The sequence below is a fragment of the Heteronotia binoei genome, chromosome 15, assembly GCF_032191835.1.
Source record: "Heteronotia binoei isolate CCM8104 ecotype False Entrance Well chromosome 15, APGP_CSIRO_Hbin_v1, whole genome shotgun sequence".
In the NCBI taxonomy this organism is placed as follows: domain Eukaryota; kingdom Metazoa; phylum Chordata; class Lepidosauria; order Squamata; family Gekkonidae; genus Heteronotia; species Heteronotia binoei.
In genome coordinates this window covers 5,246,715-5,274,505 of record NC_083237.1, presented here as the reverse complement: position 1 = coordinate 5,274,505, position 27,791 = coordinate 5,246,715, and the positions used below count along the sequence as shown (strand labels likewise).

Genomic DNA, 27,791 nt, shown 5'->3' with positions numbered 1-27,791 from the left:
TCAAAAGCCCCTTTCTTCAGTCTCCCCCACTGTTTTCTCCTACCCAACTCAGACACAGCCACCCCCTAGATATCCCAATCGCCCTGCCCCCTTGAGTTTCTCCCCTTCTTCTAGGCATGCCAACTCTGACTTGGGAAATTCCTGGAGGTTTAATGCAGTGCTAGAAAGGCTGGTGGCTGGGAAGGGAATTCCTTGGCGATGCAGAGGTATTCTAGAACTTCCATTTCTCCTAGACTCTGTGGTATACCACAGTCTACTCTCCTAGGCTGCCCTTTTCTCCAGGGCCACTGATCTCTGTAGTCTGGAAATCAGATGTCCAGCCCAGTGCACCCTTTAAGCTGAGTTAATGGGAGCCAGCTCAGTTTTCTAGCCTATAACTCTCACATTTTCGTTTTGGTTCAGGAAAAATGGCCCCAGAGCAAACTAATTTATGCACTAGCTCACAATTTGATTGCCAGCAGCTTAGAGGGAGTATTCCCAGAGAACTCCAGCACCACCACCCCCAGAACCTGGTACATATATGAACATATGATGCTGCCTTCTACTGAATCAGACCCTCAGTCCATCAAAGGCAGTATTGTCTACTCAGACTGGCAGCGGCTCTCCAGGGTCTCAGACCTTGCCTGGACCCTTTTTGGTTGGAGATGCCAGGGATTGAACCTGGGACCAAGCAGATGCTCGATCACTGGGCCACCGCTCCTTCCTGATCTTCCGCCTCCCTTTCTTCAAAACCCCACCCTGCCACCCCAACCCCACCCTGCCTGCCATCTTTCCCACAAAAATAGCCTCCTTTTACCCACACCCCCATTCTGCAGCCACCCCGAAGTCCTTCTCCCCCACTATTTTGGGGCCCCAAAGTTTTCCCCCACCCCAGTTCCTCTGCACCTGCCTTCCCCCTCCCCGCCCCAGGGGTGACCCCTTGTCCTCCAGCCCTCCTTCCCCCTCACTATTTTGGGACCCCAAAGTCTTCCCCCCACCCCAGTTCCTCTGCAGCTGCCCTCCCTTTTCCCCCCAGGGATGACCCCCTGTCCTACAGCCCTCCTTCTCCCCCACTATTTGGGACCCAAAGTTTTCCCCCACCCCAGTTCCTCTGCAGCTGCCCTCCCTTTTCCCCCCAGGGATGACCCCCTTTCCTCCAGCCCTCCTTCCCCCTCACTATTTTGGGACCCCAAAGTTTCCCCCCCACCCCAGTTCCTCTGCAGCTGCCCTCCCCCACCCTGCCCCAGGGGTGACCCCTGTCCCCCAGCCCTCCTTCTCCCCCACTATTTTGGGACCCCAAAGTTTCCCCCCACCCCAGCTCCTCTGCAGCTGCCCTCCCCCTCCCTGCCCCAGGGGTGACCCCCTGCCCTCCAGCCCGCCTTCTCCCCCACTATTTGGGACCCCAAAGTCTTCCCCCACCCCAGTTCCCCTGCAGCTGCCCTCCCTTTCCCTTCCTCTGTCCTCCAGCCCTCCTCTGCTGCCCAGTCAAGATCCTATTTCCGCCCCCAGCTGGTGCTTCCCCGCCCCTCTTACTTTGACAACCGACCCTCTTCTGCGACCCTCTCCGTCCAGCCAGCCGCGTCGCCGCCACCATGCACCCGTCTGCGTGAGTTGGACAGCCGTCCGACACGCCCCCTTCTCCCCGTCCTCCCATTGGCCGACTCTCTAAGCGCTCTCCGCCCCCTTCCCCCCCTCCGCCGGCCCCCATTGGACGCTCGTCCTCGGTCGTCATTCCCCCGTCGCCGCATCATTGGTCACCCAGCTCTGCAACATGCACACAGACGCGTGAAGCCGAAGCCCGTCCGCGGCCAGGTGCGCCCCCCCCTCCCAGCCCTTGACGCCTCTCCGCCTTCGCTCGCCTCGGATTGGGCGGCTGCTGGCAGCATGCTACGCTACGCGTGCCCTGGCCACGCCCCCTTTCGGTCCCTATTGGCTGCGGCTTCAAATTCTGATTCCGATTGGCTGGCGGAGGCCCGGCCTTCCGCTGCAGGGAACACACGTGCGGCAAGGCTCACGGGGCCGCTGCTGCTCTATATGTTTATAGCCGCGCGAGGCAGGGGGTGTGGCCAGAGTGGAGGGGCGTGGCCTTGGGGGGGGAACCGTTGGAGGGGGGTGACGAGGCGGTGGGGGAGGGGCGCTGCTGGATCTGAGGAACTTTTAAACAAAAAAAATCTTTATTTTCCTCAGAAACTTAAGTAACATTTTCAAAATGTATCACTCCTATGAATAACATATCTTTAAAACGTAACAGTCTAAAATCTCATTTGATAGGATATTGTGGCTTACATATTAAGCTATTCAAAATCCTAAAAGATAAATACTGTTAAAAGTGATGCACAAAATATGTCAACAAGTCTGGAAAAGATCCGTTTATATTCCAATCCCAAAGAAGGATAATGCCAAGGAATGTTCAAACTATCGCACCATTGTACTCATTTCACACGCCAGCAAGGTCATGTTAAAATCCTACAAGCTAGGCTTCAGCAGTACGTCATTGACCAGAAATTCAAGCTGGGTTTCAGAGAGGTAGAGGAACTAGAGATCAAATGGCCAACATTCGCTGTATTATGGAGAAAGCACGGGAGTATCAGAAAAAGTCTATTTCTGCTTCGTTGACTATGCTAAAGCCTTTGATTGTGTGGATCACAACAAACTGGCAAGTCCTTAAAGAGATGGGAGTGCCAGACCACCTCACATGTCTCCTGAGAAACCTGTGTAAGGGTCAAGAAGCAATGGTCAGAACAGGATATGGAACAAACTGATTGGTTTAGAATAGGAAAAGGAGTTCGACAAGGATGTATATTGTCACCCTGCTTATTTAATTTATATGCAGAGGACATCATGTGGAATGCTGGCATGGATGAAGCACAAGCTGGAATTAAGATTGCTAAGAAAAACAGCAACCTCAGATATGCAGATGACACTACTCTAATGGCAGAAGGTGAGAAGGACCTAAAGAACCTCTTCTCGAGGGTGAAAGAGGAGAGCACAAAAGTAGGCTTGAAGCTCAACATCAAAAAAAACCAAGATCACGGCATCTGGCCCCATCACACCTTGGCAAATAGAAGGGGAAGACATGGAAGTAGTGACAGACTTCATATTTCTGGGATCCAAGATCACTGCAGATGGTGACTGTAGCCATGAAATTAAAAGACGTTTGCTCCTTGGGAGAACAGCTATGGCGAACCTGGGCAGTATAATAAAAAGAAGAGACATCTCCCTGCCAACAAAAGTCCATATAGTCAAAGCGATGGTATTCCCAGTAGTAATGTATGGCTGTGAGAGCTGGACCATAAGGAAGGCCGAGCGCAGAAGAACAGATGCTTTTGAGCTGCGATGCTGGAGAAGACTCTTGAGATTCCCTTGGACTGCAAGAAGATCCAACCAGTCAGTCCTAAGGGAAATCAACCCAGACTGTCCCCTGGAAGGTCAGATGCTGATGCTGAAGCTCAAATACTTTGGCCACCCAATGAGAAGGGAGCACTCCCTGGAGAAGACTCTTGAGAGTCCCTTGGACTGCAAGAAGATCCAATCAGTCAGTCCTAAGGGAAATCAACCCAGACTGTTCCCTGGAAGGTCAGATGCTGAAGCTGAAGCTCAAATACTTTGGCCACCCAATGAGAAGGGAGCACTCCCTGGAGAAGACTCTTGAGATTCCCTTGGACTGCAAGAAGATCCAACCAGTCAGTCCAAAGGGAAATCAACCCAGACTGTTCCCTGGAAGGTCAGATGCTGATGCTGAATCTCAAATACTTTGGCCACCCAATGAGAAGGGAGCACTCCCTGGAGAAGACTCTTGAGAGTCCCTTGGACTGCAAGAAGATCCAATCAGTCAGTCCTAAGGGAAATCAACCCAGACTGTTCCCTGGAAGGTCAGATGCTGAAGCTGAAACTCAAATACTTTGGCCACCCCATGAGAAGGGAGCACTCCCTGGAGAAGATCCTGATGCTGGGAAAGACAGAAGGAAAAAGAAGAAGGGGACGGCAAAAGAGGAGATGGCTGGACAGTGTTACTGATGTCACAAACATGAATTTGAGCAGATTTCAGAGGATGGTGGAAGACAGGAGGGCCTGGCGTGACTTGGTCCATGGGCGCAAAGAGTCAGACTCAACTGTGTGACTGAACAACAACAACAACATTACTTACATAACATTGATAATTGTGACAGGATTGTGAAACTTAAATGCGTGAGGCATTCTCTTCCCAAAAGTTAACAGGCCACCCAACTGTATTTAACTCATTTAATTCATTTAATGCGTACTTCATGCCTACACACACACTCATCAGGAGTATTATTTGTTGATTTAAAACATTTTTATGCTGCATTTCCATCCAGTCAGGGTCCACAAGGCAATGAACATGAAAACATCAAAATATAGTTAGAATTTTAATGATAGGATATAATTAAACACCAGTAGGAGGGCCAATTATTGTTACTGTGGGTATTACAGATGAAATTAAAAAAAAAGGTTTTGTATATATTATATTTATTTCCTTTATTTGTAACCTGCCTTTCTCCTCAGTGGGGATCCAAATAAGTTTACATTGTTCTCATTTCCTCCATTTTATCTTCACAACAACCACCCTGTGAGGTAGGTTAGGCTGAGAGTTTGTGAGTGGACCAAGGTCACCCAGCAGGCAGAGTGGAATTCGAACGCAGGTCTCCCAGATACTAATTAAACGCTCTTGACCACTATACCACACGAGCACTGGTATGTACACAATATATTTGGGTGCACATTTTGGTACATTCCCTGGTTTGTGTGGCAATTCATCCATCAAATAAAGCATGTGGTCTTTCATACAGCAATTAGTATGCATATATATGGCCCTGTATAAATCAATGGTGCGGTCTCATTTGGAATACTGTGTGCAATTCTGGTCACCGCACCTCAAAAAGAATATTATAGCATTGGAAAAAGTGCAGAAAAGGGCAACTAGAATGATTAAAGGTTTGGAACACTTTCCCTATGAAGAAAGGTTAAAACGCTTGGGGCTCTTTAGCTTGGAGAAACATCGACTGCGGGGTGACATGAGAGAGGTTTACAAGATTATGCATGGGATGGAGAAAGTAGAGAAAGAAGTACTTTTCTCCCTTTCTCACAATACAAGAACTCATGGGCATTCGATGAAATTGCTGAGCAGTCGGGTTAGAACGGATAAAAGGAGGTACTTCTTCACCCAAAGGGTGATTAACATGTGGAATTCACTGCCACAGGAGGTGGTAGCAGCTACAAGCATAGCCAGCTTCAAGAGGGTTAGATAAAAATATGGAGCAAAGGTCCATCAGTGGCTATTAGCCACAGTGTGTGTATATATATGTCTATATATATAAAATTTTTGGCCACTGTGTGACACAGAGTGTTGGACTGGATGGGCCATTGGCCTGATCCAACATGGCTTCTCTTATGTTCTTATGGTTGGGCATTCATCCAGCTTTGAGGGAAAACCTCCATTAACAACAAGATTTACCCCAGTCCTAAGTCCACCCCTGAGCCATACCAGTTTGAAGACGGGATGCAGTTAAAGGGGGGTTAGGCAGGATACTGTCTGGATGGCTGTTGAGGGGGAAGGAAAGAAGGTGACAGAGAAGGGAGAGGAGAGAGGTTGCCCTCAATGTCATAACCATTCTTTCATAATATGAATTGCATGAAGTAGTCAGACTGCAATAAGAACATAAGAGAAGCTGTGTTGGATCAGACCAATGGCCCATCTAGTCCAATACTCTGTGTCACAAAGTGGATAACTCCCCCCCCCCCCCAAGTGCCATCAGGAAATCCACCAGTGGGACCAGGACACTAGAAGCCCTCCCACTGTGCCCCCCAAGCACCAAGAATACAGAGCATCACTGCCCTAGACAGAGTTCCAACAATACACTGTAGCTAATAGTCCCTGATGGACCTCTGCTCCATACGCTTATCCAATCCCCTCTTGAAGTTGTCTATGCTTGTAGCCGCCACCACCTCTTGTGGCAGTGAATTCCACGTGTTAATCACCCTTTGGGTGAAGAAGGACTTCTAACCCGACTGCTCAGCAATTTCATGGAATGTCCATGAGTTCTCGTATTGTGAGAAAGGGAGAAAAGACCGTCTGCAACACCCCGGTTCGAATCTCCCCTTTGCCACGGAAGTTTGCTTGGTGTTAGAGCTGCCAGGTCTGTGTTGGAAAATACCTGGAGGCTTTGGGGATGGAGCTGGGAGAGGGTGGGGTTTAGGGAGAGGAGGGGACTTCAGCATGGGACAATGCCATAGTCCATCCATTCAAGCAGCCATTTTCTCCAGAGGACCTGATCTCTGCCGGCTGGAGATCCGTTGTAAAAGCGGGCGATCTCATTTTCAAAAAGTTTTATTAGTTTCAGAAAAAGATAGGGATGGGGAATGGGAAAATAAAAAGCACAATACATTCTGGTATCATTTTCATTAAAAAAAATACTTTCAAAAAGCTTAATTCTGCAATTTTTCTTTACATAAATTGTCCCTCGTTATTTTGTCTCAACTGTACATAATCCATTTTCAAATTTTATAGCATACACCTTTTCTTAAAGTTATCTAATAATTTTGACAATTCCAATAAAGGTAGATTTTATAGTATAAAATACAGGGGAAAAAAGAAGAAGAAAAAATAAGTTCACACCAGAGAATCTTCAGAATCTTGATTATCTAACCAGGCATAAAATTTCATCCAGTATTTTCTTGCTTCTTCTTTAGATTTCCCAGCCCAAAAGTGGGCGATCTCCAGGTCCCACCTGGAGGCTAGCAAACCTGCTTGGTGCAAACTCAGCCCAAACTACCCTATGGGGTTGTTGTGAAGATAAAGCAGGAGGATATAAATGAAATGTATAAATATGGGGCATCCGGCTGTTGGTGCTGGGTGACTTTGAGCAAATGGCACACTCTCAGCTTAACTAGGATAATGTGGAGGAGAGGAAATTGATGTCAGCCACTTTGGATTCCCATTGGAGAAATAGGCGGGGTATAAACAAAGCAAAAATAATATATATGCATAGAAAATGCCATCGGTCCAGAAACGAGGTAGCTCAACAATGTAAGAAAACCTGCAATAAAAAAAATCACCAATATCGAAACAAAGCAGGGCCTAGAAACAGCATGAAACAAGACTCAGCAGCTTAAAAGTGATCTTAAAATAGGCTAGAAGCAGCCCATTTTTAAAAAGCTAAAAAGAAAAGAGAAACTGTCCTTCACGTCAAAGCCTGGGTAAATATAAACGCTTTGGCCTCGTGCCTGTAAAGCAGATAAGTTTCTGGACTCCTTTGCGCTGATGTCATTGCCAATAAGCTCCAGAGGACTTCCTTCTGATGAAATCTGCTGAGAACTGGAGGGTTATAAGTGGCATTAGCCTCCAGGTTCTTCCCCGCCTCCCAGTTCTTTTGCTTTTAGCCGCTGTGGCTCAGGCAGGAATTCAGCAGGTGGAATTTTGCCCTGACTTGGAAACAAGGCATCCGCCGGAGTCTTGTCTGTTTTGCCGCGCAGAGCAATCTGTGTGGAAATGGAGGTGATCCTTATTAACAGTTCTGAGGGGCAAAGACAGAATAGACTGAGTTGCCAGTCTCCAGTTCTCCTGCAGTAAATGGACTGAACATATGAAGCTGCCTTCTACTGAATCAGACCTTCGGTCCATCAAAGTCAGTATTGTCTACTCAGACTGGCAGCGGCTCTCCAGGGTTTCAAGCTGAGGTTTTATCACACCTACTTGCCTGGACCCTTTTTAGTTGGAGATGCCGGGAATTGAACCTGGGACCTTCTGCTTACCAAGCAGATGCTCTACCACTGAGCCACCGTGCCTCCCCAATTGTGGAGGGACTGTGGATTAGGAGGACACTGTACTCCACTGTAGTCCCTCTACTACACCAAAACACACCCTGCACCCTCAAATCTTTGCCCTTGGAGTTGTCATCTCCTTCTTGGAAAATTCCTGGAGATTGGTGTGTGTGTAAGGGAGGGGGGGGGACTTCAGCAATCCACCTTCCAAACCAGCCACTTATCTCTGTGGTCTAGAGAACAACAGGAGATATCCAGGCCCCGCCTGGAGGTTGGCAACTTTAGTTCTTCTACTTCCAGTAGACATCAAGACCGAGAAAAGAAAGCACACCCTAACCTTCCTTCAGACACACGTGTACACATGAAGCTCTGCCATATACTGATTCAGACTCTTCGTCCATCGCGATTGTTATTGTCTACTGTGACTGACAGCAGCGCTCCAGGATCTCAGGCAGATGCTGAGGATTCGAACCCGGGACCTTCTGCATGCAGAGGTTCTACCTGGGGCCCTCCCTCCCAGTTGCCTTCCTGCAGAGTTGACCCCCTCCCTCCGCCCCACAGCAGGGACTTCTGCCTGCAGGCCGACCCACGGCTCCGCAAGGCACGTTGAACTCCTCCCCTCTGCCCCATGGCTCGCATCGTTGGCGGGTGCAGACTATTTCCAGTTTGGTGACAGGAATCCACCTGCCACAGGCATGTCCTTCCTGCTCCAGAGCACGGCAAAGCACAACCTAGAAAGCTGGGTCAGGAGGTGAGGACATTTTGTTCCCGTCTGACTGGAATTATTAATAGAGCAGCTCCGGGGCCTAGCTGTTCTCTCTTCCACCCACACCAGCTGGAAAAGCAATTCGCCACATCCTGCCATTGGCTGGAGCCGCGGTGACGCTTCTTTGGGCTTTCACCACGGGCCACACCTAGCCTTGTTTAGTGGGGCAAAAAAGCACTCTAGAGCCTTCCCCGGGAACAAAAAAAAATGGGCATCAACCAGATTGTACCAATCGGCCGGCCTCTCCCTTCCTCGCAAACACACCTGGCCGTCTCATACCGCCATCTCCACTAAACTTGGAGCAGTCTGGCTGGAAATGGAGGTAATTTGAACACTCCTGGGTTGCCAATCCACAGGTGGGGGGCAGGGGAACCCCTGGTTTCGAGACCCTCCCCCTGCTTCAGTTTGGTGGAGTGGTTAAGTGTGCAGACTCTTATCTGGGAGAACCGGGTTTGATTCCTCGCTGCTGGAATGGCCTTGGCTCAGCCAGAGCTCTGGCAGGAGTTGTCTTTGAAAGGGCAGCTGCTGTGAGAGCCCTCTCGGCCCCGCCCACCTCACAGGGTGTCTGTTGCGGGGGGGAGTATAGGAGATGGTAAGCCACTCTGAGTCTCTGTCCTTGAAAGGGCAGCTGCTGTGAGAGCCCTCTCAGCCCCACCCACCTCACAGGGTGTCTGTTGCGGGGGGGGGGTGTATAGGAGATGGTAAGCCATTCTGAGTCTCTGTCCTTGAAAGGGCAGCTGCTGTGAGATCTCTCTCAGCCCCACCCACCTCACAGGGTGTCTGTTGTGGTGGGACAAGATGTAGGAGACTGTAAGCCACTCTGAGTCTCTGTCCTTGAAAGGGCAACTGCTGTGAGAGCCCCCTCAGCCCCACCCACCTCACAGGGTGTCTGTGGTGGGAGGAGATGATCTAGGAGGTTGTAAGCCGCTCTGAGTCTCTGATTCAGGGCGGGGTATAAATCTGCAGTCGTCGTCTTCTTCTTCAGAGTCATCAGAAAGCGGGGTGGGGGGTCGGAGGGCAATGTCTGCTGGACACTCCATTATTGCCTATGGAGACCGAATCCCATAGGGTATAATGGAGAATTGATCTGTGGTTATCTGGGGCTCTGGGAAGGCTGTTTTTTGAGGTAGAAGTACCAAATTCTCAGCATAGCATCCAGCGCCTCCCCCCAAAACACCCTCCACGTTTCAAAAGGATTGGACCAGGGGGTCCAATTCTATGAGCCCCCAAAGAAGGTGTCCCTATCCTTCATTATTTCCAATGGAGGGAAGGCATTTCAAAGGTGTGCGGTCCCTGTTAAACGTGAAGGCCAGAACTCCCTTTGGAGTTCAACTATGCTTGTCACAACCTTGCTCCAGGCTCCACCCCAAGGTTTCCCAGCTCCACCCCCAAAGTCCCCAGATATTACTTGAATTGGACTCGGCAACCTTCTCCAGAGGGACAAATACTTTGGGTTGCAGGTGTGAACTGGAGATCACCCAGGGATCAGTTCTCCGTGAGAAAACGGCTGCTTTGGAGGGTGCATTATTAAGACACTTGTTTTGAGTACGAATGCAGTTCCAGCTGGCTTAGCACCAGGGGGTGTGGCCTCATATGCAAAGGATTCCTGAACTTTTTCTACAAAAAGAGGCCTGACTCCCCTGTAGTCTCTTCCACCCTGCACCCCAGAATCTTTGCTCTTGAAGTTGTCATCTCCTTGGAAAATACCTGGAGACTGACCGGGAGCGGGGGGGGGGGGGGGGCGCCATCATCTGGGTTTTCTCTTGTTGGGACTCAAAAGCAGCTTAGAGCAGCATCCCCCTCTCCTCTGGTTTCTCACAACCCTGTGAAATAGACCAGGTCAAGCAGAGCCCGTGGTGCAGAGTGGTAAAGCTGCAGTAGGAGCCCTCTGCTCACGAGTCACGACCTGAGTTCGATCCCAGTGGAAGCTGGTTCAGGTAGCCAGCTCCAGGTTGACTCGGCCTTCCATCCTTCTGAGGTCGGTCAATTGAGTCCCCAGCTTGCTGGGGGGAAAAGTATAAAAGACTGGGGAAGGCAATGGCAAACCACCCCGTACAAAGTCTGCTGTTAAAACGTTGCAAAAGCAACATCACCCCAGAGTCGGAAACCACTGGTGCTTGCACAGGGGACCTTTCCTTTCCACATGTTAAGAGCCCTGTGGCTCAGAGTAGTAAAGCAGCAGCACTGCAGTCTGAACTCTCTGCTCACGACCTGATTTCGGTCCCCGGTGGGAGCTGGATTCAGGTAGCCGGCTCCAGGTTGACTCAGCCTTCCGAGGTCGGTCAAATGAGTCCCCAGCTTGCTGGGGGGAAAGTGTAGATGACTGGGGAAGGCCATGGCAAACCTCCCCGTAAAAACTCTGCCGTGAAAACGCTGTGAAAGCAACATCACCCCAGAGTCGAAAGCGACTGCTGCTTGCACAGGGGACTACCTTTTTACCTTTAAGAGGGCCCAAGGCTACCCAGCAGGGCTTCTACGGCAGGAGGAGGGATCACCCAGGGTTCCTGGTCAACCATTCGATCCACCGCACCACAGGGCAGGAAGGGGCGTGCAGAGCGGTGCTGTCAGCTCCAAGGAGTGACCGAAGCCACAAGCTTCAGCAGGGGAAGCAAGAAATCCCCCCCCCCTTTCTCAGATTGAGCCCTTTTAATCACAGGCTGCAAAAGAGCAAAGCCAATTTACAGTCTGAAGAAGGGAACGCGGCCTTTTGAAAACTTATATCCCGGAAATCTTGTTTACGGGACTCAAATTCTTGCAGACTTGAACACTTGAGCTTCTGTTGCATCAGAGCTCCCAAAGTGGCTCGTTTGCAGTGGACTTCTGTGGATCCGAAGGGGTGAGCCAGAATTAATTTTGCAATACTTAGGTGTTATGTTTTTCCTGTGTCTATGAACACAAGCCATGTACAGTTTCGGGCGGGTGGGACAAGACTGCCGAGATGCTTACAGTTTAGGCTTACACTTAAATTCTAGGAGACTGGCCCCCAGGCAAAACGAAACCCTAACCCTTCCAGTTAAGAGTTGGCTAAATATGTGGTCAATTGTCCCACTGAATTCTTGGAGATGCAATCCTGGCTTGCACACATGTATGGCTTTTTTTGTAGCAGGAACTGCTTTGCCTATTAGGCCACACCCCCTGATGTAGCCAATCCTCCAAGAGCTTGGAATTCTAGCAGGGGATCCTTTGAATATTAGGCCACACACCCCTGATGTAGCCAAATACTCCCAAGAGCTTGGAATTCTAGCAGGAGCTCCTTTGCATATTAGGCCACACACCCCTGATGTAGCCAATCCTCCAAGAGCTTGGAATTCTAGCAGGGGCTCCTTTGCATATTAGGCCACACACCCCTGATGTAGCCAATCGTCCAAGAGCTTGGAATTCTAGCAGGAGCTCCTTTGCATATTAGGCCACATACCCTGATGTAGCCAATCCTCCAAGAGCTTACAGCAGGACCTGCAAGAAGAGCCCTGTAAGCTCTTGGAGGATTGGCTACATCAGGGGGGGTGAGGCCTAATAGGCAAAGGAGTTCCTGTTACAAAAAAAGCCCTGCAGAGTATTCTGATCCGTCCATATTTGAATATATGAAACTTGAGGACTAGCAGGTGACTGCGTTAGCCAATTCCATAGCAGTGCATTTGAGGGCAAAACAGGAAACTAACACCGGAGCATTTTATGTGCAGTGGCTTCATAGCACACATGCTTTTTATTTATTTATGTAACTTATTTAATTGCTGTATTTCTCTACCATTTGTTCCCTAATTGCTCAAACCGTTTTACAATCGAGCAATCCAACCCAAGCGTTAGAGATAAGCTCTCTTTCACCTAGCAGTTGATTGTCTCGGTCAGATGAAGGACACGCCCTATCGGTATCCTCAGCCAAGTCAATCCCTGTTGGTATGTGGGTAATCTTAAGCGGCTCACATTGTATCACGTACTGACAGACATCCCCACGTCCAAAAGCTCTGGGAGGTGACAATATGCCAAGTTTTGCATGCCATCTTTGGCCTCAAGAAGCCAAGCCAAAAGAAGATGCCTTGCCTGGTGTGCCGGTTTTGTTGAACCCCCATAAGGACTTAAGAGAAGCCATGTTGGATCAGGCCAATGGCCCATCCAGTTCAACACTCCGTGTCACATAAGAACATAAGAGAAGCCATGTTCGATCAGGCCAATGGCCCATCCAGTCCAACACTCTGAGTCACATAAGAACATAAGAGAAGCCATGTTCGATCAGGCCAATGGCCCATCCAGTTCAACACTCCGTGTCACATAAGAACATAAGAGAAGCCATGTTCGATCAGGCCAATGGCCCATCCAGTCCAACACTCTGTGTCACATAAGAACATAAGAGAAGCCATGTTCGATCAGGCCAGTGGCCCATCCAGTCCAACACTCTGAGTCACATAAGAACATAGAGAAGCCACATTGGATCAGGCCAATGGCCCATCCAGTCCAACACTCTGAGTCACATAAGAACATAAGAGAAGCCATGTTCGATCAGGCCAATGGCCCATCCAGTCCAACACTCTGAGTCACATAAGAACATAAGAGAAGCCATGTTCGATCAGGCCAATGGCCCATCCAGTCCAACACTCCGTGTCACATAAGAACATAAGAGAAGCCATGTTCGATCAGGCCAGTGGCCCATCCAGTCCAACACTCTGAGTCACATAAGAACATAGAGAAGCCACGTTGGATCAGGCCAATGGCCCATCCAGTCCAACACTCTGAGTCACATAAGAACATAAGAGAAGCCATGCTCGATCAGGCCAATAGCCCATCCAGTCCAACACTCTGAGTCACATAAGAACATAAGAGAAGCCACGTTGGATCAGGCCAATGGCCCATCCAGTTCAACACTCTGAGTCACATAAGAACATAAGAGAAGCCATGTTGGATCAGACCAGTGGCCCATCCAGTCCAACACTCCATGTCACATAAGAACATAAGAGAAGCCACGTTGGATCAGGCATCCAGTCCAACACTCCGTGTCACATAAGAACATAAGAGAAGCCATGCTGGATCAGGCCAATGGCGCATCCAGTCCAACACTCTGTGTCACATAAGAACATAAGAGAAGCCATGTTGGATCAGGCCAATGGCCCATCCAGTCCAACACTCTGAGTCACATAAGAGAAGCCATGTTGGATCAGGCCAGTGGCCCATCCAGTCCAACAGTCCGTGTCACATAAGAACATAAGAGAAGCCAGGTTGGATCAGGCCAATGGCCCATCCAGTCCAACACTCTGAGTCACATAGGAAAATAAGAGAAGCCATGTTGGATCAGGCCAGTGGCCCATCCAGTCCAACACTCCGTGTCACATAAGAACATAAGAGAAGCCATGTTGGATCAGGCCAATGGCCCATCCAGTCCAACACTCCGTGTCACGTAAGGACATAAGAGAAGCCATGTTGGATCAGGCCAATGGCCCATCCAGTCCAACACTCTGTGTCACATAAGAGAAGCCCTGTTGGATCAGGCCAAAGGCCCATTCAGTCCAACACTCTGTCACATAAGATCATAAGAGAAGCCCTGTTGGATCAGGCCAATGGCCCATCCAGTCCAATATTCTGTGTCACACAGTGGCCAAATATATATATACCGTATGTGTGTAGCCACTGATGGACCTCTGCTCCATATTTTATCTAACCCTCTTGAAGCTGGGTATGCTTGTAGCCGCCACCACCTCCTGTGGCAGTGAATTCCACATGTTACTCACCCTTTGGGTGAAGAAGGACTTCCTTTTACCCGTTCTAACCTGACTGCTCAGCAATTTCATCGAATGCTCACAAGTTCTCATATTGTGAAAGGGAGAAAAGGGCTTCTTTCTCTACTTTCTCCATCCCATGCATAATATTGTAAACCTCTATCATGTCACCCCGCAGTCGACATTTCTCCAAGCTAAAGAGCCCCAAGCGTTTTAACCTTTCTTCATAAGGAAAGCGTTTCATCATAAGGAAATTCTAGTTTCCCTTTCCTGGACTTTTTCCAATGCTAGAATATCCTTTTAGAGGTGCGGCGACCAGAACTGCACACAGTATTCCAAATGAGACCGCACCATCGATTTATACAGGGGCATCATGATACTGGCTGATTTGTTTTCAATTCCCTTCCTCCTGAGACAATTAAGCCTGACGGTGTGAAGAATAAAGCTAAAAAAAAAAAAAAATGCCACACAGAAGTTGGGCGTTCTCCACAGGACATTTATTGTACTTTTTTTAAAATTTCATTTTTTTTTTCACAGCATAGTCACTCCCGGTTCTGCCCATGCTGAATCCAACCCCTTCCTGAATAAACCCAGGCCTGCTGAGGAAGAGGGAGGAGGAGGAGGAGGGGTGAGCATCGGCAACCAAGTCATGGAGCCTAAACCCCATAAGCCCCCTTAATGTAATGTGTAGACTCTTAATTCTACCCCTTTTTGGATCTGCCTTGCTAGAGCCGTCTGAAGAGCTGGAGAGCAGCAGTGACACCTGCTGTCCAGCTGAAGAATTGCAGCTCCTTCTGTCTTCCCCCTCCTCTCGAATAAATAAATGCGTACGCACCCGTTTTACCTAAACAGGTACACGTTTCCCTTCTCAACAGTATATGCAGAAGGGGTCCGGGCCAAGCGATCACACTTACCAGCTACCCAAAGGAGCCTCTCTCCCCCCATCGATTGCACACCCCCTATACACCTTGAACCGTCTCCCCCAGCAGTTCACAAAGCCAGCCACTCCCCCAAGAACAGGCCGAGGCTATTCTTGGCTTGGCGAAGGGACAGAGGGAGGAAGGAGGGATGTCCGTCATGGAACTTCCTGGCTGCTATGTCCCTCCACACTGGCAGCTAGAACGTTCCCTGACTTCTTTCTTTCCTTCCTCCCCTTCCCTCCCCATACTCACATCCCTTTGGAGTGGGGCACTCCCTGCCAGTTCTTCCCTCCAAGCTGGCAAGGGTGGTCCCCACCACCGTCCCACGCTACTACGCCATGAAAAAGCCACGCCTTTCTTCTTCTCGTTCCTCCTGCGATTCCTTGGCATCGGAGAGCGATCGGTACACAGAGAGAGTCGAAAGGGGAGAATTCTTGTTTCTTCTCGGAGAGGGGAAGGGGGCAGAAAGGGGGAAGGGGACGATGTACCAAAAAATTAAAAAAAAAAAGAAAAGGTCACAAGTCACCGACGCTATAAACGGGCCAAGAAAGATGGCAGTTTGTGCTCAACAGAGAATTGGAGAGAGTCACTCGCCACAACAATCACGATTATAACATTTGCAGAGTGGAACTGGCTGATTTAGAGGGGGGGGGGAAGGAAAAGGGGGCGGGAGGGGGTGTTCCCAACCAGCCAGTCGTCCGACGAATCTCCTCGAGATTCACATTTCTCCAGCCACACGCAAGCAGAACTAACCCCTCAGTTGTTAGTTCCAATCAGAGGTCAAAAGCAGAGAGCCTAAGCAGGTTCCTTGGCCTCGGGTCATCGGCAGGATTGGAGACACAAGGGGGCGTTTGGTGCGCGGCTCAAAATCTAAACAGGACCGGAGAGGAAAAGATGTCTTCTACTAGCCCTATACATTATACACAGCCTCACTTTCATACACCCCCAACATTCCTATCTCTCTTCGTATCATAACGGTTTTCTGAACTACGCTTTCGATATATCCTCCCCCAAAGAAACAAAAACCCCTTTGCGACCCCCCCCCCCACTCTCAAACGCATTCACACTCACATCCATACCAATTCCCTACTAAATAGGCAGTGATTGCTAACAGAAGGAATCTAAAAGTTATTCTGGGGAACCACAGGCCGAGATCCCTCTGCATATTCTGCGCCTCCTCTTCAGGAGAGGTGTGGAATGTACATTTCTTTTCTTTTTTTAGAAAAAGAAAACGAGGCAGTTTCCAGACAGGATACTTTATGGCAGGAAAAGAATCACCGGCATCGTCCTTTTTAGCAGGGACGCCTCCGGCAGGATTTCCCGTCCTCTGCCTCCCCCGTTTCGGAACCGGAGGGAGCGTTAAGGTGTAGTGTTGATTACTTGTCAAGACACAGCACACGGCACAACTCCAGGAATGTTACAGAAGATCACAAAGAAGGGGGTAAATATTTCGTTTTGTGGGGAAAGGGGGGTGGGGGGGGGGGGAGAGCGGGGCACAGAAATTTCACGACACGCCAGCACGGTCCGGTCAAAAAAAAAAAGCCACTCGGGAGTACAGAGAACCCAGGCAGGCAGTAACAGGGACATGCTCCGGATCCCTCAATCGGTGAAGCGTTCTGAAATCTCCAAGGTAGAAGGAAGAGAACAGAGGAGAGCCTCGGTTAAAGGCCGGGCACGAGCTCCGTGGGCCTCCACATAACGGGCTAGGGGTGGGGTGGACAACGGGAAGAGGCGTCGAGGAATTTCTGAGCCCGGCTGAGAGGGGAGTCCCTTGGTCCTCAAAGATTGTAATTAAAAATCAAGACACTGAAAAAACACCGTCCGAGAGAGAGGAGATTTGGGGGGGGGGGGGGGGGGGGGATCGGCAGAAGGTTGGCAAGGGAGGGAGATTCCATGACACATGGAAAGTCTAGTAATAAATCTACAAACAGACAAAATATAATTATTATTAATATTATATATATATGTATAAATAACAAATCAGGCTATTTACAAGACACCCACACGCAATGCAAACCCACGCACACACACACAGGGGAACGGGGGAAGGAAAGGGAGGGGGTAAGGTGTGGGGGGGGGCGGGGCTGGAAGATATGGCTGAGATCTAGAGGAGGGGGGATGCGTTGCCCCTCGCGCCTCTCCCGGCCGCTGTTCCTGGATGAGAAATGGCTCCGTAGATTCCACTAGGTGCTGAAGTAGACTGTGGAGGAAGAAAAGCCAAAGGGATTGTTAACAGAAAGGCGAAGATGATACTGGATTTATATTCCACTCTATGACTCACAATCTCCTGTACCTTCCGCCCCCGCAACAGACACACTGTGGGGTAGGTGGGGCTGAGAGAGCTCTCACAGCAGCTGTCCTTTCAAGTACAGCTCTGCGTGAGCGATGGCTGACCCAAGGCCATTCCAGCAGCTGCAAGCGGAGGAGTGGGGAATCAAACCCATTCTCCCAGATAAGAGTCTGTGCACTTAACCACTTAACAAGAGCTATGTCTGACCTAAGGCCATTCCAGCAGGTGTAAGTGAGGAATGGGGAATCAAACCCGGTTCTCCCAGATAAGAGTCCGCTCACTTAACCACTACATGACCAGTGACAGAGACGTAATACTTGGTCTTGCCGCTGGTTATTTCCCCTTGCTTTCCTCTTTTCCTTCCTCCCTCCCTCCCTCCCTTCTTTCCCTCCCTCCCTTTCTTTCTTCCTTCTTTCCCTCCCTCAATCCCTCCTTCTTTCCCTCCCTTTCTTTCTTTCTTCCTTCTTTCCCTCCCTCCCTTTCTTCCTTCCTCTTTCCCTTCCTTCCTTCTTTCCCTCCCTCAATCCCTCCCTCCCTTCTTTCCCTCCCTCCCTCCCTTCTTTCCCTCCCTCAATCCCTCCCTTCCCTCTCTTCCTTCTTTCCCTCCCTCAATCCCTCCCTTCTTTCCCTCCCTCAATCCCTCCCTTTCTTTCTTCCTTCTTTCCCTTCCTTCCTTCTTTCCCTCCCTCCCTTCCTTCAACTTTAGATGCATTCTCCAAACTTCCAGCTGGCTTGGCGGAGTGATTTAAATCAACAAAAGCCTTCTCCAAGCCAGCTGATGGGGCAGTGGGGGTTGCAAGAGCCACCAATGTGTGTGAAAGAGTCGCGTGTGGCTCCCAAGCTGCAGCCTGGCCCCCCCTGTTCATGGAGGAGAGGTCTCTGAATGGCAACTAGCCATGGTGACTCCCAGAGCTAGGAGGCAACATCAGGGGAAGGCCTTGGCCTGTCTGCCCTCTTGTTGGCCTTCCAGAAGAATGGATGCAGGGCTAGATGGACGAGTGGTCTCAGCAGGGCTCTTCTTCTGTTCACGTACAGGCTTCCCAGGGCATTGCAGTGGCCACCCTGAGAGGCGGAAGATGCCAGATGAGATGGAACGCTGGTCTTGGTGAACATTTTGTGCTTTCTGACCAGAGCCCAGACTAAGCGCACCCAAGAACAGCGCAAGAAGTTCTTCTCCCTCCCCCTCCACTCTTACTCACCGATGATAATGATCAAGATAACGGTGCATATCACCCCCAGAATTATCATCATCTGCAAGAAGAAGGGAAAAAAGCGAGAAAGTAAAAAATAAGGGCTGCTAATTTTGGAGAGGGGGCGCAGAGACGCTGAGCCCTCCTCAGAAGAGAGGCCCACACAAAGAAATTTCTACCTCACTTCCCATAGGCCAGATGGCAGGCTTTGGGTCATTCAACGTGGAGACACTTGGTGCGTGCTCAGAAGCCCCCCGCATTCAATAATCCGTTTTATGTTATCAGTGGCTACTGGCCATGATGACCTTCATGGTCAGAGACAGTAAACTTTTGAGTCCCAGAGTCAGGTGAAGGCCTCAGCCTTGTTGGCCCTCCAGAGGAACCAGTGGGCTGCTGTGTGAGGTGGGATGCTGAACTAGATGGACCCTCCCTGGTCTGACCCAGCAGGGCTCTTCTGATGTTTTTGTGAAGGCCTCTGTCTCTATGCCCCTGTTGTTGGCTGTCCAGAGGAACTGGTTGGCCACTGTGTGAGACAGGAGGCTGTAACTAGATAGACTATTGGTCTGATCCAACAAGGCTGTCCTTATGTTCCTATGAAGGCCTTGGCTTCTCTGCCCTGTTGCTGGCCCTCCAGAGGAACTGGTTGGCCACTGTGTGAGACAGGAGGCTGGACTAGAGAGACCCTCACTGGTCTGATCCAGCAGGGCTCTGCTGAGGTTCTTCTCAGGGGAAGGCCTCAGCCTCTCTGCCCTGCTGTTGGCCCGCCAGAGGAAATGGTTGGCCCCTGTGTGAGACAGGAGGCTGGACTAGATGGACCCTCACTGGTCTGACCCAGCAGGGCTCTTCTGGTGTTCTTCTCAGGGGAAGGCCTCGGCCTCTCTGCCCTGTTGTTGGCCCACCAGAGGAACTGGCTGGCCACTGTGTGAGGCAGGATGCTGAACTAGGTGGACCCTCACTGGTCTGACCCAGCAGGGCTCTTCTCAGGGGAAGGCCTCGGCCTCTCTGCCCTGCTGTTGGTCCTCCAGAGGAAATGGTTGGCCCCTGTGTGAGACAGGAGGCTGGACTAGAGGGACCCTCACTGGTCTGATCCAGCAGGGCTCTTCCGAGGTTCTTCTCAGGGGAAGGCCTCGGCCTCTCTGCCCTGTTGTTGGCCCTCCAGAGGAACTGGCTGGCCACTGTGTGAGACAGGAGGCTGGACTAGATGAACCCTCATTGGTCTGTTCCAACAGAGCTCCTCTGACGTTCTTGCGGTGTTATAAACAGATCTGGGGGTCGGGCGCTTTCTGAGAACCCATCGTCCAAGATATCCACTGGGGAGGTGGCCAGTTGGAGGGATCTGAGGACTCCCCAAATTTGCATTACCTTTAGATTCTTCCACCAGTACTTGCGCTTGAGCTTGGCAGCACTGGTTTCAAACTGGGAGGCTCCAGCCTGCAGGGCGTCGGCACGGTCATCCAACTCCGAAAGCTTCTGATCCCTCTCGAGCACCTTGTCCACGTTCACCCTCATGATGTCCACCACCTGGAACAAGGAGAGGAGGGGGGAGGGGCAGATGATACACAAAGCCATCCAAGAGTGACACATGGCGAATTTTGGTGACAACCCCTCCAACACCGCAAAACGTGAAAGACTCTTGACGAATGCTTCCTCTAAGCCAAACTTGCTTAACCTAAGAGCCACACAGAATAAACACCAGACATTTGAGAGCCGCAAGACACTAACAAAGATCACACACACACGTCTTTATGAAAACTCTTGATGCTCTCTTTGCACAGAAAGATAAAATACATGTGTATGCACCATACGAACATATGAAGCTGCCTTAGACTGAATCAGACCCTCCTCCGTCCATCAAAGTCAGTCTTGTCTACTCAGACGGGCAGCGGCTTTCACGGGTCTCAAGCTGAGGTTTTTCATGCCCATTTGCCTGGACCCTTTTTTAGTTGGAGATGCCAGGGATTGAACCTCGGACCTTCTGCTTACCAAGCAGATGCTCTACCACTGAGCCACCGTCCCTCCCAATATAACACGATCATGTTAGAAGGAGACTTTTTAAAGAACAAAAGCTGGGAATAACAGTCCCCATAAGACCAGCATAGGGAAGACCAGCATTGAGAGTAAGTCTGCATTAAGTTCCTCCTTGACCTTGGAGCCACATAATATGTGTGAAAGAGATGCATGTGACTCCAGAGCCACAGTTTGGTCACCCCTGCTCTAAGCTGTGGAGTCTTGTGAGCAAAAATTCTACCTCATGAGCTACTGGCATTAAAGTTGTGAGCTACTGCATCAATTGCTCTGGGGTCATCCTTCCTGAGCTAAGAAAACAATGTGTGAGCTGGAGGCTAAAAAAACTATGAGCTAGCTCACACTAACTCAGCTTAGAGGGGACACTGCTTTTGACCCTTCAAACACTGCAAAGGAACTCCCATCTCTGACCATGCTGGGAGAGAGACGTCAGCTTTATCCCTCTGAATCATCCAGCATGCAAAAAAGGAGGGGCTGTGGCTGAGTGGCAGAGCCTTTGCTTGGCATGCAGAGAGTCCCAAGTTCAATCCCCGACATTGCCTGGAAAAAAAAACAACCAGGCAGTAGGTGATGTGAGGGACGTCTTCCTGAGACCCTGGAGAGCCGCTGCCAGTCTGAGTAGACGAGACTGCCCTTGATGGACCAAGGGTCTGATTCAGTCTAAGGCAGCTTCATGTGTGCATGTTCTTTGGGGAGAGGCTGTGGCTGAGTGGGAAAGCACTGGCTTGGCATGCAGGAAGGTCCCAGGTTCAGTCCCCGGCATCTCCAGATAAAAAGGACCAGGCAGGAGATAATGTGAAGGACCTCTCGGGAGGTTTTTAAACAGAGGCTAGATGGCCATCTGACAGCAATGCTGATCCTGTGAACTTAAGAAGAGGCGTTTGTGAGTTTCCTGCATTCCGCAGGGGGGTTGGACTACTAGACGACCCTGGGGGTCCCTTCCAACTCTAAGATTTTATGATTCCATCCTGCCTGGGACCCTGGAGAGCTTCTGCCAGTCTGAGTAGACAAGACCACCCGTGATGGACCACAGGCCTGACTCGGAACAAGACGGCTTCCTCAGTTTAAAGACCTTGAGAAAGGGCCAGGTTCTTGCTTCTCAGTGCCGCGTGCCATAATATCTTGAAAGTGTGAACTGGAAGAGACTGACCAAGAGAGAGATCTTGGGGTCGGGGTAGAGAACTCACTGAAAATGTCAAGACAGTGTGCGGTTGCAATAAAAAAGGCCAACGCCATGCTGGGAATTGTTAGGAAGGGAATTGAAAACAAATCAGCTGGTATCATAATGCCCCTGTATAAATCGATGGTGCGGTCTCATTTGGAATACTGTGTACAATTCTGGTCACTGCACATCAAAAAGGATATTATAGCATTGGAAAAAGTCCAGAAAAGGGCAACTAGAATGATTAAAGGGTTGGAACACTTTCCCTATGAGGAAAGGTTAAAACGCTTGGGGCTCTTTAGCTTGGAGAAACGTCGACTGCGGGGTGACATGATAGAGGTTTACAAGACGATGCATGGGATGGAGAAAGTAGAGAAAGAAGTCCTTTTCTCCCTTTCTCACAATACAAGAACTCGTGGGCATTCAATGAAATTGCTGAGCAGTCAAGTTAAAACGGATAAAAGGAAGTACTTCTTCACCCAAAGGGTGATTAACATGTGGAATTCACTGCCACAGGAGGTGGTGGTGGCTACAAGCATAGCCAGATTCAAGAGGGGGTTAGATAAAAATATGGAGCAGAGGTCCATCAGTGGCTATTAGCCACAGTGTGTAAATATATGTGGCCACTGTGTGACACAGAGTGTTGGAATGGATGGGCCATTGACCTGATCCAACATGGCTTCTCTTATGTTCTTATGTGACAAAGAGTGTTGGACTGGATAGGCCATTGGCCTGATCCAACATGGCTTCCCTTATGTTCTTATGTGACACAGAGTGTTGGACTGGATGGGCCACTGGCCTGATCCAACATGACTTCTCTTATGTTCTTATGTGACAAAGAGTGTTGAACTGGATAGGCCATTGGCCTGATCCAACATGGCTTCTCTTATGTTCTTATGTGACACAGAGTGTCGGATTGGATGGGCCATTGGCCTGATCCAACATGGCTTCTCTTATGTTCTTATGTGACACAGAGTGTCAGACTGGATGGGCCATTGGCCTGATCCAACATGGCTTCTCTTATGTTCTTATGTGACAGAGTGTTGGACTGGATGGGCCACTGGCCTGATCCAACATGGCTTCTCTTATGTTCTTATGTGACACAGAGTGTTGGACTGGATGGGCCATTGGCCTGATCCAACATGGCTTCTCTTATGTTCTTATGTGACACAGAGTGTCAGACTGGATGGGCCATTGGCCTGATCCAACATGGCTTCTCTTATGTTCTTTTGTGACAGAGTGTTGGACTGGGTGGGCCATTGGCCTGATCCAACATGGCTTCTCTTCTGTTCTTATGTGACACGGAGTGTTGGACTGGATGTACCTTTGGCCTGATCCAACAGGGCTTCTCTTATGTCCTTATGTTATACAGAATGTTGGACTGGATGGGCCATTGGCTTGATCCAACATGGATTCCCTTATGTCCTTATGTCTGGGGCAAGTGATGCTCTATATTCTTGGTGCTTGGGGGGCACAGTGGGAGGGCTTCTAGTGTCCTGGTCTACCTCCTGATGGCACTTGGGTTTTCTGGCCACTGTGTGTCACAGAGTGTTGGACTGGATGGGCCATTGGCCTGATCCAACATGGCTTCTCTTATGTCCTCATGTCTGGGACAAGTGATGCTCTGTATACTTGGTGCTTGGGTGGCATAGTGGGAGGCTTTCTAGTGTCCTGGCCCCTCCGATGGACCTCCTGATGGCACCTGATTTTTTTGGCCCCTGCGTGACACAGAGTGTTGGATTGGATGGGCCACTGGCCTGATCTAACATGGCTTCTCTTGTGTTCTTATGTGACACAGAGTGTTGGACTGGATGGGCCTTTGGCCTGATCCAACATGGCTTCTCTTGTGTTCTTATGCTGGGGTCATCGAGAACTTATCTTTCGGCTCTCCGGATTCCCACCCCTCCCTGCGCAAGGCAGGGCCATCAGCTTCTCACCTCATCAACCTGCGCCTGCGTTTGCTGGAGTCGTCTGTTACTGGTGAGGTTGGGGGGTGGGGGAGGAGGGCCACCCCCCTCTCCTCCAGCGGCGGGGGGTGCAGCAGCAGCGGGAGCTGACCTGTGGGGAGGAAAAGAGCAATTTAGTCCCCCGCACTTTTGTACAGTTCTCTTTTAGGAGCATCGCTCTGTAGAGAACACAAAGCATTATGGGTCTTTAACCTGTCTTTAACTCATTAGTATTCATGCCATTAATCCATCGATGCTGTGACAGTCTTAGAGGGGAGGTCCATAAATAATGCCCAGTGTTCATACCAGATCTTGCAAACTCCCCCAAAGTGATTAACGTTCACACATCATGTATGAAACCGAGTTACTGCTTTCCCAACTTCAAAACAAGTCAGATCTAATTTAGAAATGGAAGACAATAATAAAAATAAGTAGACCGAAGCCACAGAGTCTAAGTTAACCCTTGACAGCATGACCGGCTTATGAAGTGGTAGCCAGATAGCATGCAGGGGAAGGGCGTTCCACAGTGCAGGGGTCACCACAGAGAAGTCCATGCTTCTGCCCCAAAATGGGGCTTAACTGGTGGGTTTCCAATTCTGGGTGGAGCCATATGAGAGGATGCAGTCCTCAGGCGAGCTTTTCTATTCCAGCCAATGGTGGGGTAGGGGTATGAACAAACCACCACCATCACTACACTGGGCTTAGGCAAGATCAGAGATCTGGTTAGAGCTCCCCGAGTCACCAAGTGTAGCTTACAGCATGCAACTCAGCTTCTGATGCTGGAGAATCCATCAATATATTTACAAGAATCTAGCTGGTCCCGCTATCCATCACAGAAAAGAGCACAAAGGGGATACCCACAAACAACACAGAGGCCTCCCAGATATGCAGCACAATATGGGTTAGTTAACCAAGCAAAGAAAAACAAAAATCAGCATGATTCTGAGAAGTTCTAGAACAGGGCTGTCAAACACGCAGCCCCCCTGGAAGGCTCCTATCAGGCCCACGAGCCACTCACTGTCGTCCGCTTCCTTCTCCCTCTCTTGCTCCCTTCTGCATCACAGCTTGCTTTGCCAGGCTTGCTCAATCGCACAGGAGCAACAGAGCAAAGCTCTTCCCTTGGGGAGGAAGTGGGGGAAGGAGAGCTAGTTATGCCAGGCTCTTTCAATTGCACAACATAAAATGCAAGCTAGTGATCAATTTACTAAGAAATATATAGAAACCAGTCCAAATGTCCAAAACATGTACATTCAAGTCCCAAAGTAGTGTGGTGACAAGCCAATCGATTAAGTACTTGTTTCTTTCCAGTCTTCATCAGACCTGGGACCAATATTGATTCAATTATATAGATTCTTTACATAATTTTTTTTAAAAAGGGGACGCAAGAAGCCCTCATATTGAGCTGCAAGAGATGTGAAATTGCTGTTGGAGATGCTCTGCGTCCCCCTTTTTTAAAAATTATGTAAAGAATCTATATAATTGAATAAATATTGGTCCCAGGTCTGATGAAGACTGGAAAGAAACGCGTACTTAATCGATTGGCTTGTCACCACACTACTTCGGGATTTGAATGTACATGTTTTGGACATTTGGACTGGTTTCTATATATTTCTTAGTAAATTGGTCACTAGTTGTATTTTTTGTTGTGTTATCCATTATAGCGACCTCTCTCAGATTGTATTCTATTCTCTCTCAATTGCACAGCAGAATTACTGAGCCAAGCCTCTCTTCCTTCTGTTGGCTGAGGCACAGCAACCCAGTGAGGTGGATTATGCTTAGTTGTGTGTGTGTGTCTGTATCCTTTATAAAGTTTATATCTCCCTGACCTGGCATTACATTTTGGCCCAGGTCAAGATCTGGCCCTCAAAGCAAATGAGTTTGACACCCCTGTTCTAGAAGGCAAAGAATTCTGAGTGCAGCTCAGACTCATCCACTGAAGAAAAGGAGGAAGGAATTTAGCCTAAGAGTTCTTAAGAGAGTACAGAATACTGGGGTGGGGGGGGGGGAGAGAATGGTATCTCCAAATGGTTTCTTCCTCTTGTGCAGTTCCTTACAGGCACTAAGCCTGTGTACATGGAACTAAAGAGCTCAGCATATGCCTAATCATGTCCCAATCAACTTACAACTGCTGGAATGGCCTCAGGTCAGCCATAGCTATTACAGGAGTTGTCCTTGAAAGGGCAGGTGCTGTGAGAGCCCTCTCAGCCCCACCCACCTCACAGGGTGTCTGTTGTGGGGGGGGGAGGTAAAGGAGATTGTGAGTCGCTCTGAGACTCTTCGGAGTGGAGGGCGGGATATAAATCCAATATCTTCATCTACTTCACAGGGTGTCTATTGTGGGGGGAGGAAGGTAAACGAGATTGTGAGGCACACTGAGACTCTTCGGAGTGGAGGGCAGGATATAAATCCAATATCTTCATCTACTTCACAGGGTGTCTGTTGTGGGGGAGGAAGGGAAAAGAGATTGTGGGCCGCTCTGAGACTCTTCGGAGTGGAGGGCGGGATATAAATCCAATATCTTCATCTACCTCACAGGGTGTCTGTTGTGGGGGAGGAAGGGAAAGGAGATTGTGAGCCGCTCTGAGACTCTTTGGAGTGGAGGGCGGGAAATAAATCCAGTATCTTCATCTACTTCACAGGGTGTCTGTTGTGGGGGAGGAAGGGAAAGGAGATTGTGAGCCGCTCTGAGACTCTTCAGAGTGGAGGGCGGGATATAAATCCAATATCTTCATCTACCTCACAGGGTGTCTGTTGTGGGGGAGGAAGGGAAAGGAGATTGTGAGCCGCTCTGAGACTCTCCGGAGTGGAGGGCGGGATATAAATCCAATATCTTCATCTACCTCACAAGGTGTCTGTTGTGGGGGAGGAAGGGAAAGGAGATTGTGAGCCGCTCTGAGACTCTCCGGAGTGGAGGGCGGGATATAAATCCAATATCTTCATCTACCTCACAGGGTGTCTGTTGTGGGGGAGGAAGGGAAAGGAGATTGTGAGCCGCTCTGAGACTCTCCGGAGTGGAGGGCGGGATATAAATCCAATATCTTCATCTACCTCACAGGGTGTCTGTTGTGGGGGAGGAAGGGAAAGGAGATTGTGAGCCGCTCTGAGACTCTTCGGAGTGGAGGGCGGGATATAAATCCAGTATCTTCATCTACCTCACAGGGTGTCTGTTGTGGGGGAGGAAGGGAAAGGAGATTGTGAGCTGCTCTGAGACTCTTCGGAGAGGAGGGCGGGATATAAATCCAATATCTTCATCTACCTCACAGGGTGTCTGTTGTGGGGGGGGAGGAAGGGAAAGGAGATTGTGAGCCGCTCTGAGACAATTCGGCGTGGAGGGCGGGATATAAATCCAATATCTTCTTCATCTTCAATATTTTCTTTCCAGGGCCTCTCACAAATGCAAACACAGCCCTTCCCACTACAACTTGCAGGAAAATTTAAGGAAAAAATGACCACGTGTCATTCCGAGAATAAAACATGCTAACTGTGACTCTCCAAACCCTTTATTTATAAGAGGCAATTCTGAATTTCTTTTAGGTATTAAACAGAAGACAGACGCAGCAACTGCCAGTCTGAGCCCAGGCCCCAAGAAGAAAGAATGTCCTCTCGTTTGTCCTCAGGAGATTCCACAGGTTGTGGGGAGCTGACCAGGGGGGAAGCAAGGGCTGTCATTAGAGGGGAGAACTAAGAGCGAAGGATCCGTATTTTTATCCCGGAATCTCTGACATAATGCCCAGAGGCGCTATCATTGTGCCTGCCAAGTATTTGCAGAAAGTGGGTGGGGCAGGCGAGTCTTCTGCTCAGCAAAGTTTCTTATTGGCTACTGGAGATTTGATTGGCTGTTGACAAGGATCTCCGCTGTGCTACTGAAAGTAAGCTGCTGCAGCAGCCATTGTGGGTCTGGCCCCGCCTTCTGGGGCAGCCACTGTGCTTACTGCACTGTTGCGCTTACTGCACTGTTTCAGAATTCCAAAGGGGCTTCTGCTTGTAGGCTCAAAAAGGTTGAGGACCCCCTTAGTTAATCCCTGGTAA

The 27,791-nt window shown here is 49.6% G+C and overlaps 1 protein-coding gene across 1 annotated transcript in view; it reads right to left on the bottom strand.

The window, feature by feature from the left end:
- Positions 1–14,704: 14,704 nt before the first annotated feature.
- Positions 14,705–27,791, bottom strand: part of LOC132584597 (vesicle-associated membrane protein 2) — a 29,975-nt gene continuing 16,888 nt past the window's right edge. The window contains exons 2-5 of the mRNA XM_060256499.1: positions 23,754–23,922; positions 19,992–20,150; positions 18,639–18,690; positions 14,705–17,349 (exon numbers count right to left, since the gene is read on the bottom strand). Of these exons, the coding sequence (XP_060112482.1) occupies positions 17,333–17,349; positions 18,639–18,690; positions 19,992–20,150; positions 23,754–23,922 (397 nt within the window). The 3' untranslated portion in view covers positions 14,705–17,332. The remainder of the gene's footprint in view (positions 17,350–18,638; positions 18,691–19,991; positions 20,151–23,753; positions 23,923–27,791) is intronic.